The sequence below is a fragment of the Clytia hemisphaerica genome, unplaced genomic scaffold, assembly GCF_902728285.1.
Source record: "Clytia hemisphaerica strain Z4C2 unplaced genomic scaffold, Clytia hemisphaerica genome assembly, whole genome shotgun sequence".
Classification (NCBI taxonomy): domain Eukaryota; kingdom Metazoa; phylum Cnidaria; class Hydrozoa; order Leptothecata; family Clytiidae; genus Clytia; species Clytia hemisphaerica.
Genome location: NW_027104551.1, coordinates 1,290,103 through 1,309,949, shown reverse-complemented (window position 1 = coordinate 1,309,949; position 19,847 = coordinate 1,290,103). Strand labels below are relative to the sequence as shown.

Sequence of the window (19,847 nt, the reverse complement as noted above, 5' to 3'; positions counted from 1 at the left end):
CTGCTGATTGCGGCCGTTGATTAAGGATGACTTTATTCATTATCCTCAAAACGGTGGTGTGGTTTGATTCATAGAGTAATGTTTTTGGAAGTAGTATAAATATGGTATCACCACCTTTATGGAAATTCAATCAATTTTGCTTGGTTTGAGGTTGATAATCAAAATTTTATTTTTGTCCTAGAAAGATTTTTTTAACATAACAATTTCAAGATATTCAATTTTTAACCTTTTGTAAAATTTTAAATGGACAGTTTTTCCCAATACAGTCCTTCTCACTTTAAAACTATATCGCGAGTGTAACTTATCGATTTTACTCGAGGTTATTCGAACAAGTGGTGTTCGAGTAACTTATTTTTCCTCGAAGCTTTTGAATGGTTGGAGTAAACCATTTTTTAGTAAAACTCTTTCAAATGTTTATTTTATTTTATCTTTATACTCGGTAGCCCTTACCCTATCACCATACAATATCTTTAACAACCAGTTGCTAAATGTCTGTGGCGTGTTCACATATCTGTGGTTGTATCTATCAGACTTTTATGTATGTAATCAAGGTTTAATGAACATGTTTTCTCTCCTTGGAGATATTTTCCATTAAAAAAAGAGTGTAATTGCTGCCAGATGACTGAACGAATTATAATGAATTCTCTTTAGAGGAAAAGAATTTTATTGAAATGAATTTGTTGACTGATGCTAAGGAAATTGACATGCTAAGTAGTATGGTCTTTAGTAGCTATCTGTACAAGAATTAGATATGTAAGGCTAGAAACGTGAAATCGAACTCTTGTCTGATTGATTCAAGCATGATCAATGATAGTAATTTCTTTAGTTACTAGTATCATCTTAAGAAGGTAGAAGATTGAAAGTTTTAGTTTTCCTTGTTGATTTTTCACAGTACACTGAAACGTTTAGACCTCCTCCAAGATTTGAAGGAGATTTTAATGAAGCACGAGTCACTGACTTGAATGTAGAAACTAAAGTGGAATGTAGAGGTTTTAACTTCTTGATTTTAACATCACACCCAAAAAGGCTTCAAAGCGTAATAATTTAGTCTAGAAGCCATTACAAGCAACCCTCCAAAATCGAAATATTCAATGAAATACAAAGGAAATGTTGAAACTGCCATTCTCGCCCAATCTTTAATTTCTGAAGAACGTTAAAATTCGAAGAATCGCAATATATTTCGACCTTGATGTTATAGATTAGAGTCTACTCCGGACTGAACTTTGCTTTTTGAGTCCAGTCCAATTTTTCCACTTTCGTTTTCAAAAATTATATGAAAACAACAAAACAATGAAGTATTATTCTAAAACCCCATCAAAGTTTATGAAACTAATAAAAACTTAAAAATACCTCCAAATTTTGAAAAAGAATGGTCAATAATTGATCATGGTTTTCTGTTTGTTTTTCTCCGAAAAGGGACTGGATCTAGTGGTATGGATACCACTTCAAGCAAAGCCAAAAAATGGAGTCTGTCAAATTACACCAGTCAACTTATCAGCGCAATCCAATTTATCAAAAAGCTATAAGTGGCACCCGGGCTAGTGATTTTAAGACTTAAAAATCATTCAAAACCTTTGAAAATGAAAATGAAAAAATGATCATTTTTCTACTAAAACCTACTAATACCTTATTGGTATATATTTTCGTGTGTTACAAATTTTCGCGGGTACTTAATTTCGCGAGTTTTTTGGTCAATTTTCGCGAAATTTAATACTGTTTGAATTTTTTAAAATTACAAAATCGCGAAATTAAATACACGCAAAAAAAATTTTCTTAGTATTTTGTTAGTATTTTTACATCAAAAACGCTGTGTTTCAACCAAATCAGTCTTTTTCTTGCTTTGTATTCCAATTTTCTGAAAATACCTAGTTTAGTGAATCGCGAAATTTAATACACGCGAAAATTTTCCAGAAGTCGGCAATCGCGAAATTTAATACACGCGAAACACGTTTTTTCGAAAAAATTTCGCGATTCGCGAATATATAGAGTATCTTGACAGTTATGAAAAAAGTTTATAATTTATGACTGCTTAATGATAATATGTAACGGTTGAAATATAAAGGAGGAAAAGTGGTTTCTAACGGGTTTAATGTACTTCATAGTACGTGGTATTAATTTCCGGTCCGATTTCCGGGATGGCTGTGTTCACTTTCGATACGTTTTGCTTTGTTGAAGGATTTAGTTTGTGTCGATATTTCCCGTGGATAACCCAATAATTAACAACTTTGACGGTGACACTTTTTTGATTGTATACATGGGATTGAAACTATCCTTGTTGGCTTTTAACGTTATTTCAACGTTCGTTTATAACGTTATATGGATGTTAGCTTGACGTTGCTATGATGTTCTGTGCTAGTCGAAGGATCTTAAAGAACTTTGAGTTAACCTTTGTTTCGTGTGGAAAAGCGAGTGACAATCTCAACATTACTTCAGTTATTTCTAATTTCCGAGTAGATCCTAATTACACCGCTCATGACACGTATTCACCCTGGAAGCCATGGCTCTTGACCAAGGTTTGTGGTGATCTGCTTTGATGATTTTCTGCAAGATTTGGGATGAATATTAAATAGGCTTTTGAGAAAAAGATGTAGGGCCAACTTCATGCGCCATAGAAATATAAAAGATTTGCTGCGTTTGCAGGTCCACATCTTTGAATTTCTTATACAATAGTAAATACTTAGGTCAGACTTCTCAAACTTGCCGATATTTTTAGAAATCAGTAAAAGGACATACAATCCTTTGAAGACGAGTTTCTGATTCACCACAATAGTGAGGCGAAGTATATCCTGACTTCCGATGCAGGAAGCGTCTACTCAATGTTTTCTCCGCCTCTTTTTCTTAGATAACTAGTAGTTTCTCTTGGAGGTTCGAAATGACTGTGTGTTCTGTGAGCTATTTTGGTAAAGTTGTGCTGATCAAGAATATAGGTCTTTCACGAATGACAAGATTTTGTAATTTCCGGAATCATTGTGGAAGAAAAGGCTTTAATTTGAAGGCACGATTCCTTTCACAATTCGAATGCCGGTTATCATACAACTTAGCTAAACTTGAAAATCCTCTATATATTAAGCTCTGGTCAAATCTGATGTATTTATAAAGACGGTTGGGTTCCGGAAGATGATATTTCAGTCTTAAAAGTCTATTTAAAACAGGTCTTTGGATTTTTACCTTTGCACTTGTTTTAAATTGTATCTTTATTTTTTTGCGGAGAAAGATACTTAATATCTTTTATCTTGCTTCCCAATTACAACGGAGTCTCCATAACTCGAATACGCACGGGAACACAAATTTGTCGAGTTAACTCGAGTTAAGTTAATTTCGAGTTCTGGAGTAAGATTTATAAGGTATTTTTAACTTAAAGGACCATTAAACTTGTTCGAGTTCAGAAGACATTCGAGTTATAGAGGTTCGAGTTTAAGAGGCTCTACTGTAATCCAAAATATTCAAATCCTTTGTTTTTAAGGTGACACCAATACTAGAAATGGACAACATGCTATCGAAATGATAAAGTCTTAAATTATAACCTAATCAATTCTTGCTGCAGTCCATAAAGATGGCTTTGACATCACAGCACCTAACTCTCAGAGGCTTGATTTTGGTTTTCTTTTGCTTACCGATGACCGTCTTCAGTCAGGAATCACAGTCTCTTTATCTCCATAAAGTATCGAACATTAGTACTGGAGCTTTATGTAATGACGGCACGCCTGCCATATATTACCTCCATAATAATATGAACAGTTCAAAATGGATGATTTATTTAGAAGGTGGTGGAGGATGTAATTCTGAATCGGATTGTCGAGATCGTTTCAAGAAAACCCCTTATTTCATGTCCTCAAAATCATACCCTAAAGAGATAAGAACCAAAACCATCATGTCGGATGAAGAGTTTGGCGACTATAACAAGGTATAATTTTATTTTACAAATAAATTCATTAAACAGAACTAAAGAGATAAGAGAGTTTCTCAATCCTGGCTTACTAAAATGTTTGACCGGAATTTGGGGATTATCGATGCCTCTCGATAAAGGATCATTTTAACGAGTACTGATGTACACGAAGCATTGGCGTCATTTGATCTGAGGCTGGACATATGCCTTGGTTTCTATTATTCTATAACGATGGATTGTTTTGTTTCCAATCCCTAATCTCAGCTTGGTTATGTTTCAAAGCGTATTGCGTGCATCTGAATTTAGGGTGCAATCTTCACTCCACTTTTAGCTGAAAAGCGTCTTTAATTAGTCTGAAGGGTAAATGTATATATGCGGGCATCTGAGATTATAATATATTCTCTAAGATTTCTAGAAATTTAAGTGTTTTTATATTACTTATTCTTTCTCACTCTAGGTGATTCTGGTATACTGCAGTAGTGACTTATGGCTTGGAAACGACCTCATACCTACAACGAATCTCGCTACCAAGAACAAGACTGGTACAACTAAAAAAGCTACTTTCGTTTTCAGAGGTGCCGTCATTTTCTCAACTATTTTAATGGAGCTTTTATCCAAAGGATTAGCCAATGCTACAGATGTAATGCTAATCGGTCAAAGTGCTGGCGGAATTGGTGCTATCAATCATTTAGATTTCATCTCCAGCGTATTACCAAAAGACACGTGTAAATTAACACTTGTTTTAGATTCAGCATGGTTTATCGATTTCGAAAATTACTTTCGCAATCAATTCGGCGAAGGCTTTGGTAAAACAACTGGTATTCTTGAAAGACCTTCTTGTAGAGATATCTCCTGGGGATTCCCATGCTGTTTCTCGATATTCTGTATGATGTCAAATTCCTATCTTCCACCGGATATCCCGATATTCTTAATGCAAAGCAAATATGATATCTACGTGCTTTTCCAACGCTTATTACAACAAAACAAGCATCTAGATAACGTTCTTCAAAGCAATGATATCCTATTGAAAGTACATTCGTACGGTGGTCGTATGCAACAAAGTTTGGATATAGTCGATTCCAGGCCGAACTTGAACTATATTTCCACGTCGTGTTTCCAACATGGATATTTAGTGTCATCTACTTTATGGGATACGGTCTACAAACGTGAAATCGAGCTAAACTTTCCATCCGTCCGTTTCAAACACGTTATGAATGACTCATACTGGAGTGAAATCAAAATTGGTAATCAAAGTGTCAAAAATATTTTTATGTCATGGTTTCGTAAAGATAGAAACCGAAATGGAACCTTTGCATCTTTTGCTGACCAAAGCTCAATTAAAATCAATGATATATGTTCACATGCCCAATGCAATCCGACCTGTCCACAGCTAATCCACTACGATACATATGACGCTAGATGGAGTTTCTGGAAGAAGGTCATTTTAATCGCTTTCGTTTTGTTTATCACCATTGGTTGCTTGGTAACGAAATGTCTTTGGATAATCCAACATCGGAACTTGAAACAGACACAAGCGTTGTATTTGAATGCGAACTATGAAGGAAGCGATTTGTACGGCAAAGTAATGTGTTTACCAACCTGTCCTCCTCATTCGGCAATCGGTATTTCCTGCTCCGAGCTTGATTACGATATCAGTAATTTCCCAAACTATGAAACAGGGACGTTGTTACGTAAACGTAAAAGCGTGGCCGCGGTGGATACGACGAAAATGAGAGTACGTAAACGTAGCTCCTACGCTATGAATAAAAAGATTATCAAAGGTAATGATTTGCGATTTTATACTACCTACTTTTAAGGGAACCGAATTTAGCGAATTCGCGTTTAACCAGGCCCCTATGGGCGCGCAATCAGTCCTGATTATCCTTGATTCATTTTAACCGTGAAATTGCCTATTTTGACAAATTATTTAAATTATATAAATTGTTTGTAAGCGTTGTCATTTACTTCAATTCACAGAAAATCCGCAGCGATCTTTTTTATCTTTTTACGTATTTATTTGTATATAATTCCTTAATTGACTTTTAGGGGTTACGGCATACTTCAATCCTGGCCAATTGGTGGCCATAATGGGTCCTAGCGGAAGTGGAAAAACAACTTTATTGGACGTGATCACTGCAAGGAAACACTTCGAAGAAGCTGAGGTATATATCGGTATATATTTATCGTCTTTACTATATCACTTTTAATTCAAAACATTGATGTTGTAGACATAGACATAGAAGCTTGTAGCTTGAGAGTATATGTTGAGATTACCATGGGAAGTAATTGCTATACTTTTTTCTCACTAGGAAACTTTGTTTATATGACCAATAAGTTTTCGGACTCGGGGTCCTCACTTGGACCTCAGCCTTTTGGAATTAGAGGGTTAATCTGTATTTGATCATCCTTCAGACGTAGCAATATTATTCACGTTTTAATATGAATAAACTGTACAAGAACATACATCTCTTCGACGGCTTAAATTTTAAGAACAAGCTAAAAACATATCAAGTCTTCCTTCATTATTAAACACCCGATTTCTTAAAAAATTGCATGAAATTACTTGTTTGTGAAAATAAGAACATATAAAGAACATTTTTTGGTTAAAAACTTAGAGTGTAAAGAGGATCCCATGGCTTAAAAATTGAATGTTCTTATAAAAAAGACGTATTTGATAATAAACGAACTGATGATTTCCAAAGGAATCAATTTGCAATAATTAGATCTTGACAAATTACATACAATCCGACCTAATTAATTTAACGTAATTATAAGATACCACGTTTTATCCACTTTATCTATATTGGCTATAATGTCTTGTTTTATAGCGAGCGAGAGTTTTATATGCCAATCAAGCAAGCTCTGAGGTTTTAGATATCTTGATTAAAATGTTGTCGTTCAAAATAACAAATTCATCCCCTCCGTATTCTTATGTTTACCTTACCTTTACAAGACAAACCTATTATAAGAACATAAGACCAAAATATTAAGAACAAGTTGAGAACATTGTAATGCTTTCCGGACTCTAAAACATCCGATTTCTAAGGAAAATGGCCAAAAATACTTATAAAATGGTGAAAATAAGAACATGTTAAGAAAGTTTTTAAAGCTTAAAACTTAAAAAGTTAAGAACATTTGGAGACTGTATTGTATTTTCATGATGAACCAAAAGAGTAAACCTTTCTCAAAAAGTCCATAAAGTACCTTCTACACCACAAAGGGGTAATGAGCAGGGACCTTGAAAGCCTTAATTGAACTAGTAAACTTTGAAAAGCAGATATATTTAAACCCAAATCACAACACTCCGTAGCTTCAAAACTTCAAATAATTTTTTTATTTAAATGTGTGTCCCCATCTCAACTATGAACAAATTGTCAATCTCGACTGAGTTGGCACGTGGGCTAAAAAGCAGGGCATTATGCATGGTAGTTTTCTAAACCGACCGGTTGAGGATCAGGAGAACGAATTATACTTGAAAACCTTGTACAATTGAGTCTCGAACATCTATAACTCGAATGTCTCCTTAACTTGAACAAGTTTCTTTTGTCCTTCAGTTAAAAATGCCTTTATAAACCTAAACATTAAACAAACAATTTGCGCGTTTGAATTATGAAGACTTATTCATTGTGTTTTAATTTCTTTTCAACAGTCAAATATTTTCATCAACGGTTTACCAGCGGACGAGACACGGGAATGGTTCATCAAAAACAGTGGATACGTTCTCCAACTAGCTACACCTTACCATGAAGAACTGACGGTGCGGCAGAATTTGACGTACAGCGCAATGATGAGATTACCAATGAAGATGAAAATGCAAGATAAAATGTGGCGTGTTGAGCAAGTCCTTGGACAGGTCGGTAGATTTCATTGCTGATACATGACTTAGATACTTCGCAATTTCCGACTTTTAATAAATAATTTCTAAGATCGACTTTTGGGAAGAAAGACCTTTCGCCGATGAAGTATAAGCCCGAAGGGCTAGAAGCGAATCTTTAACTTTTCTCAGTCAAGAAAAAGCGAAGCCTCTAAAATGTGCGCCGTAATTTTTGATGACGGATTTAATGCCTTCAAATCCTACCAAGAAAGTTCACAACTTATAGCCCTTCGGGCTTATACTTCATTGCCCTTCGTCATTGACGCGGTTCTTTCTTTTTAGCCTGTGATCACTCCTTGTTGAAGCACGCGATTGTCTATCTGATATAAATAAGCTAGCCTGTAGATCACTCATTCTTCCTAGAAGGGGACGATTGTTAATTACTGGTACTGTATTACTTAATGTTTCCGGGGATCTTTATTCGTAAGAATTCTTCCTGTGGTGATATTTCTCGGGTCAATCGTTCTTAAAGGTTTTTCCTGGTACTAAACGAACGTGTTTTGTTGACTTATATCATTCCTATATTCCTATTAATTTACATTCTTCTACTTTTTAGTGTGGTCTGTATGACGTAGCAGACGTTGTTGTTGGTGATAATTCCTTTACTGGAGGTGGTCTCAGTGGTGGACAGGTATCTATCATTTCTCAGTATGTTTTGTTCTTTGCCCGAGGAGGGAATGTACGCGATCCGTTCGTTTCAAGTCAAAATAAGTAATATAACAGTGCACCCTTGTGGTGAAATTTTTCAATATTTCTTATGCCCTTCAAAGGATATATCTTTACTATGAGACAGTTTGAAGGTGTCTGACAATTTTGTAACGTGTCTGTACGTTATGAATTAAGACGCCTAAATGTTGAAAATCATTTATATGATTTTGCGAGGTTAAGAGACGAGAATAATATTTAAGTTGAATTTGGATTCATGAAGACAAGTAAGGATTTTGTAGTTTTGTGACCGAATAGTTCCCTTAATGTAATATCGGGGTTTTCATGTAAGCAAACGTTCGAATCTGTAGAGGTGATCCCATACGCTAATCAAAGGTCAGCTTCCATAATGGCGCTGGATGTTACATAATTTAACAAAACATGAAAAAAACCCATTATAATTTTTCCAAAAAAAACACATTTTAACTTTTTTTCTATATTGCAATTTCTTTCAGAAACGTCGTTTATGCATCGCCCTTCAACTATTAGATTTGCCAAGTGTCATATTTTTGGATGAACCAACATCTGGTTTAGACTCCGCTTCTTCATTGGAATTACTGGAAACACTACACAGTTTGACTTTATCCGGACGTCTGGTAGTTGTTACTATTCATCAACCGAGAATAGAAATCTTTCACATGTTTGATGCTATCTTGTTGCTTTGCGAAGGCCAGGTATGTTACAGGTTCTTGTCACATAGTTCTTGTACCTTCATAGTTTATCGTTGTTAGGATCACGAGATTTATGATCCAATATGAATATCACTGGTCCGATAAACTCAAACTTATTTAGATTAATGTACTTTATTGGTTCTTAGCCTTATTGTCAATTTCTTTGAGGTTTATTAGTTTCAGTCAATTTTCAATGTCTACTTAGTAATTGCATGTACAAATTACTTCAAATTTAAGATTGAATTGGAAAGGTTAGGGGTGGGGTATCCAGGCAAAATGACCGAAGGGTGTATGCACTAGTGAAAGGTCGCTTTGAGACCCCCCCTGGATAGACTAACTGTTATATTCTGTTAGAATTTCAAAAGACCATTGTCTTGACAAATCAACTTTATAATTACTTTCAAGGTTGCTTACTTCGGTTCACCCATTATCGCACCAACAATGATTGCCGAAGCTCTAAAGGATTCTGGTCAAGTAAGTTTTACAATGCCATGCTATTTGCCAGGTTTGGCTTGATATTCCTTTTTTGCTTTAATAGACCTTTTCGTAAATTACGTCACGAATATACCTCGTTTTGAAATTATTGTCATGGTTATTAACTCCCAGCGGAGTTTGTAATTAGATAATTAAAAGCATCATTAAATGTTTATCAAGGGACATAAAATTACCATGGAAATGGTTTGAATACGAGGCAAGTGGTGTTCTTGACGTAATTCATGAAGCATCAAAACAACCGCCCCACTATGTCTGTATACATTAGACTATAACTTTGATCCTCATGCTCTTCCCTTGATATCTAACTAATTTTCTTGCTATCATTTTTACGAAATCACGATGAAAAGCTGCAATGTTTTTAAAATCTCCAGCTTTTCATCGTGAAGTATTAGAGCTCTTATCTTGAATTCACAAAAAAAGTTATGGTGAATCCGTCGAATCTTTCCTGTGTTTGTTACCAAAGTGATTGACTAACGTTAAAGGGAAAATCAGATAGTTTGGGATATTTTGAATGTGGAATCCTTCTATTGTATTTTGAGCAAAGTCGAGATAATTAAAGTTACAAGTTTTTGACTTTTATTAAAAACAACGAAATTTCAACGTAAAAACCGTGTTAGAACCCATTTTCAGAAATTTTAGATTTGTGATATCTCGAATATAGTTCAAGACAAAAATACTTGGCAAATTTACTCAAAACCACAGAGGGTTTCTTCAGGCAAAAAATCTCAAACCATCTGACTGTCCCTATAATTTTTTTTGTTTTACTAGACATTTGATGCATCAAACCCAGCTGACAGTATCATGGATGTGCTTACAAATCCAGAAGCGCAGAAAAGCATTTTAGATTATTACCTACAATCAGGAGAAATACAAGCGATCAATCGTGCGATTGCACGCGCACGCCGACATCCTCAAAAGACACTCAGTATGAAATTTCAAAAGTGAGCTGTATTATTTTTGACCGTTTTAATTCGTACTTTTTGGCATTTTTTAAGTGAACAAATATAAGTCTTTTGCGCATTAAATTTTCGTTAAGAAATATGTTCATCTTGTGAATAGTCAGTAGTCTTGTGAACAGAGGTACTGTAAGATAATGAAAGTTGGAATTCATCGATGCAGTGCCTGATTCTCAATCCTGCCACGTCACAGCTTCCTCATCATGTTTCAAAGACAAAACAAATTTCCTATTAGTATCAGGTCCACAATCTAACTTCCATCGAATGTCATGACTATGTGTGCTCTTAGGTGCATATGACACTTTCTCAAATAGTATACTTTTTTATAAAATGTATTGCATTCTGTTAATAACACATTCTTCTATCAAATTTGCTCTTTAGACAAACATCGAGCATTCAGAATCGTTTGTTGGCTTTGGATGGTAGAACTTCCGCATCTCAAACATTATCACAATCCTTCTACTTCCCATTGATTTATTTGCTATATGGACTCGCTCTTGGTAAGTTTATTTAAGTTAAAGACAGATTCCGTGACGATTCCCACAATTCTCTGAAAAAAGCAGAACGAATATGTACGGAATGATTTGTCATCTTGCTTAGCTCAAGGCTGTAAATATTTCCCGTTTGGACCAGTGCATCGATTTGCTATTTTTCTTTGTAACTTCTCTAATGTCCGAAATAGTATGGGGGGGGGGGGGGGGGGGGGTCCAAAATTTTTCAGAAATGAATAAACGGGGGGGGGGGCGGTCTGAATTTTTTCGAAAATTGATAAGTGGTACCTTAGAGTAAATGGAAGTATTAGTCTGCTTAATCTGCCAACCAAGGGATACCGTTTTTAAAAACTGGATCCGTTTTGTGATACATCAGGAGATTCATATGTTATGGAGTGTTTTGCAGTATTAAAAAATAGACTCTTCAAGTAGTCTTTATTTTGAATTGATGAAAAGTTCGAAACACGGAGAGTATTTTGTAAGAAATTTCAATATTTAGTCCGAATTACGGAAAGGTTTGAGTTATAAGTTATTAAAGAGGTTCGAATTTGAGGGAGTTGTTTCAATGACTTCTCTTTAGCTTTTTCAAGTAAAGATTATACTAATAACTCAATGTCTCCCCTTCTTTGGCCCACTCTAACACTTAGAGTAGACATGGCAGAAAGTCCGTCTAAACTAGACTAACATTTATTTCACTTGTATTCAACTTAGGTACTTGTTATTGGAAAACACACAAAGGCGTTCTACTCATGTCTTGTTACATGGTTTTCTCGTGTGCAAGTCAACTCTTTCTGGCATCCGTTATTCATGGTCATTTACATAAAGCGTTCGCGCTGTTCGAACTTGAAAAAGCAGACGGAATTGGCCATTCAACAGAGCTTATCCTTCACGTGTTCATTCGGACGTTTTCGAAATCCTCCATCCCGCTTATCATGTCGTGCGCTATCATTTATCTGTGTTCTATACAGGATTATGTCTTATGGAAATTTTGTTTGACTACGTTAATTCATTTGCAATTGAATCAAGCCTGGATAGCGATCATTGTTTTCACCGCTTGTTGCACGCCGCGCTATTCGACCCTCGTATCACCGCTGTTATCAGGTAATAATAACATTTGAATAACTTTTCTTCTTGGTAATGAAGATGTGGATTTTGAGCGATCGTTTGTATTTATTTTTGCGTCTTTGCTAATTGCACTCGTTGTTCTCTTATTTCTTCAGTTAGAAAGATTGATTCTTCTCATGACGTTCTAACATTCAAGGCCTAGTATATGCGCTTTGATGTTAAAATCCCGTGGTCTCAGAAATAGATATTTCCACAGTGTGAACGGTTGATCCTTCCCATCCTAGATTCATGAATATCGAGAACGCTGTGATCCTTTCCTTATACCTTTACCTTTCCTTATCTATCTAGCTGTTGAAAGAGCTTCCGGGTCGCCCTCCGGTCTTAAGTATTGCTTTAATCAATTGATGATTGACTTTCAAAATGACACTTTTCATAGTCCTGTAACCAAACTTGCTCTCTCGATAGCTGTGGCTGGGTTCGCCGGTGGATTTCTTGTACCTGAACCACAGATGCCTTGGATATATTACTGGTTATTCTATATCAACCCAACGCATTGGGCTTACAGTGGTATGATGAAAGTTTTGATAACTGATGTCACCTTTCAATGCAAATGGGATTCACCTCTAGAATGTCAAACTACTACTGGTAAGTGCGAAGGGGGTGTGAAGATGTCTTTCAGTGTTTCAAGGTCTACCGTCTTCTGATTCCTAGCGAGCACCTCATCAAAATCCGGGATTTTTCATCTCAATTGTTCTGACACAACTTCAATGTTCTCAACTTCAGTTGAGCTATAATCTGAGAATGTCTGTATGTATGTCTGTATGTCTGTATGTCCGTCCGAAAACTTTAGGGCAGGCTGGACACTTCAAAAAAGGTCGGATTTGGCTGAAATTTGGCACACTTGTTCCTTGGGTGAATATCTGGGGGTATTTTTTTCATTTTTTGAAAATTTTGATTTTTGGGGCCTGGGGACGAGTTTTTCGCCAAAACGAGGCTAAAACTTTGGGGAAGCCTGGACACTTCAAGAAAGGTCGGATTTGGTTGAAATTTGGCACACTTGTTCCTTGGGTGAATATCTGGGGGTATTTTTTTCATTTTTTGAAAATTTTGATTTTTGGGGCCTGGGGACGAGTTTTTCACCAAAACGAGGCTGGCAGCCTGGACACTTCAAAAAAGGTCGGATTTGGCTGAAATTTGGCACACTTGTTCCTTGGGTGAATATCTGGGGGTGATTTTTTCATTTTTTGAAAATTTTGATTTTTGGGGCCTAGGGACGAGTTTTTCACCAAAACGAGGCTGGCAGCCTGGACACTTCAAAAAAGGTCGGATTTGGCTGAAATTTGGCACACTTGTTCCTTGGGTGAATATCTGGGGGCGTTTTTTTCATTTTTTGAAAATTTTGATTTTTGGGGCCTGGGGACGAGTTTTTCGCCAAAACGAGGCTAAGACTTTGGGGCAGCCTGGAGACTGCAAAAATGTTTATGTGCCATTGAGCAGAGTTCGGAGATTGGCTGATCTCACAATTGTCAGACCCTTTGATCGGGATATTTTAAACTTGTCTGTGGATAGTGACTGTAAAGCTATGATGGTAGACTTTAAGAATAGGTATATATGTAAACATTTGTGAACCCAAGAAAACTTTAATATCTTGATAAATTTTAAAATCAATTTTCGTATATGATAAATTGTGGGAAATTAATTTTTCAGAGCAACGTGTGAACAAAAGCCACAAAAGGTTTGAGGAATTTTCTCCTAAGTTATTTATTTTGAAAGGCTCTTAGGACGAGGACACTATTCTAACGCACATAAAAAAATGAAAAAATTAAGATAAAACACCCCCAGGTATTCACCCAAGGAACAAGTGTACCAAATTTCAGCCAAAACGGACAAAGTATATTTGCTACCTAATACTAAATATTTGAAATGTTACAATTGGGCCTTCTAATAACGGGAAAATCTGAAGTTGAGCCCAGTGCGGTGCGCACGTTCGACTATTTCTCTACTGCAAGAGTAGTTTAAAGCAACGTCAAAAATCGAATGTTTGGATTCTACACATTCGTTCGCAAAGTGGAATAGACGACACTGCGTATAAAAAAGCCGTGACTTATAGTATAAGAGCTAACTGATTGCCGACGCAGAAAATGAAAAAAAAGACTTCAAAATTTCGGATATTCTAAATATCATTTTATGCAATGCCTCCAACCATGTTAGAGTCACCACAGCAAAGACGTCTCAGCAACTCTCTCTCTGACTCAGCTCAATTGCACTTGTAATGTAAAAGTCGTGAGTTCAAATCTCATTTCAGTACCAAATTTATTCATTAATGCGCACACAAATACATTTTGGCACCTCAAACAGATTCTATTTCTTTGTCTATTGTAGGTATCGTTGTTCTGTCAGAGTTTGGATTCAGCGAACGTAATCCATATGTCAGTATGTTCATCTTATTGGTGATGTTGATTACATTTCTATTGGCATCTGTGGTCGTCCTTGAAATTAAATACTCAAAGCGTAAATGGGATAAACGAAAGAAGAATTATTGGCAAGCAATAACTCAGTCCATTAGAAGGTAGTTTTTCACATTAACCAATTTTTAGTAAATTACATTACATTAAGGGAAGGAATTTTCGCGGGAACAGTTTTTTTGAAAAATCCGCGAAATTAAATTGTGAGATATTCTCAGGATTAAAAAAAATGAGCTTTAAAATGGTCTTTTTAGCGCATTAAAAACTGCACACACTTCCACGGGAAAACTGTGAACAGTTAGCCTATATATAGTTTGTAAAAGAATATGATTGCTGTGGTGGGTACAAAATAATTGAAATTTTCGCTTTTTCTCCCTGTAGTTGTTACAACTCGTTATTCGAAAATTATTATCGTAAAAAACGCGAAGCAGAGGAAGAAGAACGCAACCGTCTTTTCAAGCTTGTTGAGCATCAGTATCAATACAAGGGTGAACATTACGCCCAAACACCTCAAGAGGGCGTCAATGAAAAGGATGGTGGGCGCCCGAAACGCCCCACTTATGAACCATTGAAAGACCATTCGCAGGTGGATGGTGAATGGGTGGATCGCAAGCGTTCAAATACAGTGAATTCTAATGGTAACACTTTTTTTCTATAAGACTCGTCTCGGCCTCCAGGCTTCTCCATAGAGGTCGTAAAATTACAAAAATAGCTTAAACCTATATTTATTTGACCTCTAGTTTATATTCATTGACGGATAGGAATGGAGGGGAATTAGTGAAAAGATTCTGGACCTTACAGTACTAAATGGAAGGGAGAAATTGAACAAACTGGATGTTATCCCATAACAATTATCGTATTATCATATACCCTTATTACTGTATTACACGGATTATAAGCGACTACAGTGTAAGTAGTGAAGTAACTTTTTCTTATTTCTGTTCACAGATTTCAATGATGAGACATATGACGAAACAGAAAATAGTTCAAATGACGAAGATATCGATCCAACACTCGAACTTCGTCAACCAAGACCCAAACTATCTTTCCAACAAAATTCCTTCACTTCAGTTCTCACCAAACTTCAATCAGGATTGACATCGAAAACGAATTCTTTTGACAATAACAATGATAGTCCATCCATGAATGGTGATACTGTTCCCTTCCGAAGTAGCGCTAAAAAGAAACGCCAATGGAGAAAAGCTTTTGCTCAAAGAAGAAAGACTTTCACAGGTAATTATTTTCAACAAGTCGACTGGTAGGCTTTCAGACTCTAACCTCTAACTAGTATAACTCAGACTTTAACTCTCGTTAACTCGTTTAACTCAGACTTTAACCTCTAACTCGTTTAACTCAGACTTTAACCTCTAACTCGTTTAACTCAGACTTTAACCTCTAACTCGTTTAACTCAGACTTTAACCTCTAACTCGTATAACTCAGACTTTAACCTCTAACTCGTTTAACTCAGACTTTAACCTCTAACTCGTATAACTCAGACTTTAACCTCTAACTCGTATAACTCAGACTTTAACCTCTAACTCGTTTAACTCAGACTTTAAACTCTAACTCGTTTAACTCAGACTTTAACCTCTAACTCGTTTAACTCATGGCATGTCCAAAATGCTATAAGTTTGGCGCAAAAATAACTGGGAGAAAGCAATAAAGGGCATCGAGTCTCGCTTTGCTCTCCTTCAAGCCAGCTATGATTCCGAGCTACTTTAAAGTTAAACTATAAGTTTTTCACAAAAGCCTCGTCTGTTTATCTTCCAAGCCGTTTGTGTAAGCTTTTGATAGCATGCAAGTAAAATGTAGACTGAAACCTAAAATATTTAGCATTATGTAAGGGAAGTGATTGAAAGCCAATGGGTGCTTCGATTGCTCAGATCCTTCAATGTAGATAGTTTGATGTTGTGGATGTAACAACGATGTTTTGGTCTTTTCAGAAAAAATTGAAACAATTTCCATTTTGTTTTTTCAGGTTTTATCGAAGAAGGGGTCGAAGAGGAATCGAAACCCTATTCAAGATGGCGTCCAAAATCCATGCTTCTTCCTGACCGTCACCATGACATTAACATTGACAATAAATTACATCGAACCAAAAGCAACATGACTGAACATTCGAAACTTTCTAGAACAAACACCATCTCCAGTTCGAGAACGACTGTTATTGAGCGCCGAAAATCTGAAGAGCAAGGTGACCCGCCCACCGCCTCTTTAAGTATTATTCGCCGCCGCCCACAACCGCCTGATATTGTAATTGACATTGAAAGAGCAACTATTCCAGAAGAAGCACAAGTATTGGACTCTCAACTAACGCCCCAGCAGACGCCCAAAGTATCTCTTATCTCTAATAATCAGTCACGCCCTACTTCACGCCCGTCTTCTTATGTGTCCATGGTTAAGAGCAACAATCATCATAAACGTAAAAAGAAGAAAGACCCTAAAGCTAAAGACACATGGTCAAAATATTTAGATGTTCATCCTAAGCGCCATGAGGTGTACTGTGCCTTAAATTCGATCAAGAAAAGACTCAGAGGTAGTGGACGCGGTGTAAGAGGAGCCTTAAAGAAATCAGAGAGTGTTCATCTTCAACGAAAAGCTTCCATTTTGATTCTGGACGAGAAAAAAGATAGCATGAGGTTTGTATGCGATTTGAAAGATTTTGGTCCTCTTCTTAAAAATACTACCAAAATTTCAAGATTATGTGCTAATTATCTGCGTAACATTTATTTTCCGTCTCTGACGAAAAGCCTTGATTTTAACACTGTTTTTATAACACATTTTGTTATGTTTAGAACACAATTATACGGTCTCCAACGAACGTACACTGATGATTCTGATTATTCACCAACGACCATGAAACGCTTATTGCTTCTCAAGTCACGAGAAAAATTCATCAGAAAGACAGAGCAAAATAACGCTCATATTGATGAACAGCCATTGGCTCCTTTAGAAGAAACCCAAGTCGTACCCAGGTCTCCCAAAAGACGTTTCACCGGTGATCGAGCATTATTGGAACGGTTAAGTGCGTTATCGAGTCAACGGAATAGTGCGAGGAGTAGTGTCGGCACGACGCTCTCTAGTAAACGTAGCAGTAAGAGTAATAGTGCATACAACGTCTTGGATTCTCCTGTCACGGAAATGATTCCGGTTAATAATCAAACATCGGCCGAAATTTATAACGTTTTACGAAAGTTACATGATATAGTATTGACGAACTTGAAACAGATGATATTGATCCGAATCGGACTAAACCGGGATTAGATTCGAAACCCGAAAAGCAGCATCGATTAAGTGACCCATTATTGCCGGAAGAGAGAGACATTATCGAGAGTTTGTTATCAAAGTATAGTATGCTTGAAGGGAAGTCCCCTGTTTTGGAAGAACCTTTAAAAGAAAAAGAAGAAAAAATCACGTTTTCTTCAAAAGTTAAAATCAGAGGAACTTCACCGTATCATTCACGTGCCAGTAGTGTTATATAAAACGTAATCTCTCGAAATCGACGGAAAGTTCTGATTCGTCCTTGCCAAAAGAAGAAGGGCTTCGCCCCTCTTTACGACGCCCGTCGCTCCTCGAGAGCATAACGATGACAGAACAAAGTAATATTGGAACACCTACACAAGAAAAAGGGCCAGTATTATCTCTCATTAAGGATCATATAGACACTGCTAAGAACACAGCTACAGATAGTAACCAATCAACGCCCAAATTTACGCCCCGTGGTACGCCTCGTGCTAGAAAAATATCGACCGTTAAAGAATTTACAATGAAATTCGAAGCACAAAACCAACAACATAGGACGTTTAGAAGAACCGAAATTTACAATAGTTCCTGAACAGAAGTTTTACCAGGTTTCCTCTGAATCTGATTCCAGTTCAGATTCGAGCAGCAGTAGTGAATACGAAGATACTATAGTCAAAACGAATGAAGGCTTTATCATCCCTGATGAAGCTATTGAAAAATTACCTATTAACAAGGCAGCTAAAGCGCAACGTCTCCGCGAGGAACAAGAAGAGATCGAAAGACAATTCAAAAAAGAGAATTTCTTGAAAGATTTACCAGTTCGACATCGAGGTATTCGGATGCCAACTGGATCAGCTGGAAAAGTCAATCTATTGAAATCAAAGTTCGAAGGAAAATCTTTAGGTAAGATCCATTTATTTCATGATATTCGTGATTCAACATTTTGAAGAAAGCTGTGGATTTTCCTCGTCGAAAAAAAAATTAGCTGAGGCATAATTTGGACAGCCAACTTTATTCCTTTCCTCTGTTCAATGTAAAAGACGGCAGAAAATGGAAAGCTTATCAGAAATACCTCATTGTATTGGTATCATAAAAAAGCATTATATTGACTTTATAGACAGTTTAATTTTTACCGAATTTCTCCAATAATTTTGGCGAACTTCGGCAGAAGGGCAACCTTCTAAACTAAGAGTTTACCGATATTGTTCATAAGTAATGTTTGAATTGAATATTTGTACCTGCGTCAGTTTAACCAAGCATCAATTGTTTAAAATAGGATTGATTGATTTCTTTTCCAATTATTTTCAGCAAATGCAATGACAACTGAGAAACGAAACGCCAGTCTTCGAAAACACATCTCATCACACACGTCATCAACAAGCATCCCGTCTCTTAGCAACAAACACCAACAATGAATCTTCAAACGGACCCACATCCAGTAAACAACCTAGAACATTCTTTAAAAAACGACGTCAAGTTTCCAGATCAACAGAATCAGATTCTGATGGGACAGTTGAGTTGAATCCGATGAAAAGCAGAGGAAATTTTGATTCTTCATTTGACACGAATTCGTGTTCGAGTGAACGTGACTTCGTGCAAGCATATCACGAAAAGAAATCTTACTTCATTCCACAGACTATACCACGTGATGATTTTTCGGATTCAGAACATTCCGATTGTTTGTCCGATTCGGGAAAATCATTTCATTCCGATCCGATAGAAAACGGAAAAATGTTCCAATGTTTCGATTTAATAAACATGAGGATTTAGAACGATGGGTTTAATAGACTGATTTCATGTTTCAACAATCTTGAAATCAAATTAGTAATTTTTCAAATGAATTTATTATTGTCGATATTCCAGATGTCATACGCAAGTAATCTCAATTTTGAGTTCAAGTCTAGGATTGTTAATGATTTCCAAGAATGTTTAATATATTTTACTCGAATTTTCTAATTGATTTTTAACTATATACCACATAAAACTTTTCACACC

The 19,847-nt window shown here is 36.3% G+C and overlaps 1 protein-coding gene across 1 annotated transcript; it reads left to right on the top strand.

Annotated features, from left to right (window-relative positions):
• The first annotated feature begins 3,459 nt into the window (after positions 1-3,459).
• LOC136822874 (uncharacterized) lies at positions 3,460-19,461 on the top strand. The gene is made up of 17 exons (XM_067079183.1): positions 3,460-3,904; positions 4,344-5,667; positions 5,933-6,048; positions 7,536-7,739; positions 8,317-8,391; positions 8,921-9,139; positions 9,542-9,610; positions 10,400-10,572; positions 10,969-11,087; positions 11,790-12,179; positions 12,609-12,788; positions 14,526-14,712; positions 14,990-15,246; positions 15,557-15,841; positions 16,588-17,248; positions 17,405-18,755; positions 19,161-19,461. Exons 1-16 carry the CDS (start codon positions 3,554-3,556, stop codon positions 17,871-17,873), a joined length of 5,079 nt encoding a protein of 1,692 aa, XP_066935284.1. The 5' UTR covers positions 3,460-3,553; the 3' UTR covers positions 17,874-18,755; positions 19,161-19,461.
• Positions 19,462-19,847: the final 386 nt, after the last annotated feature.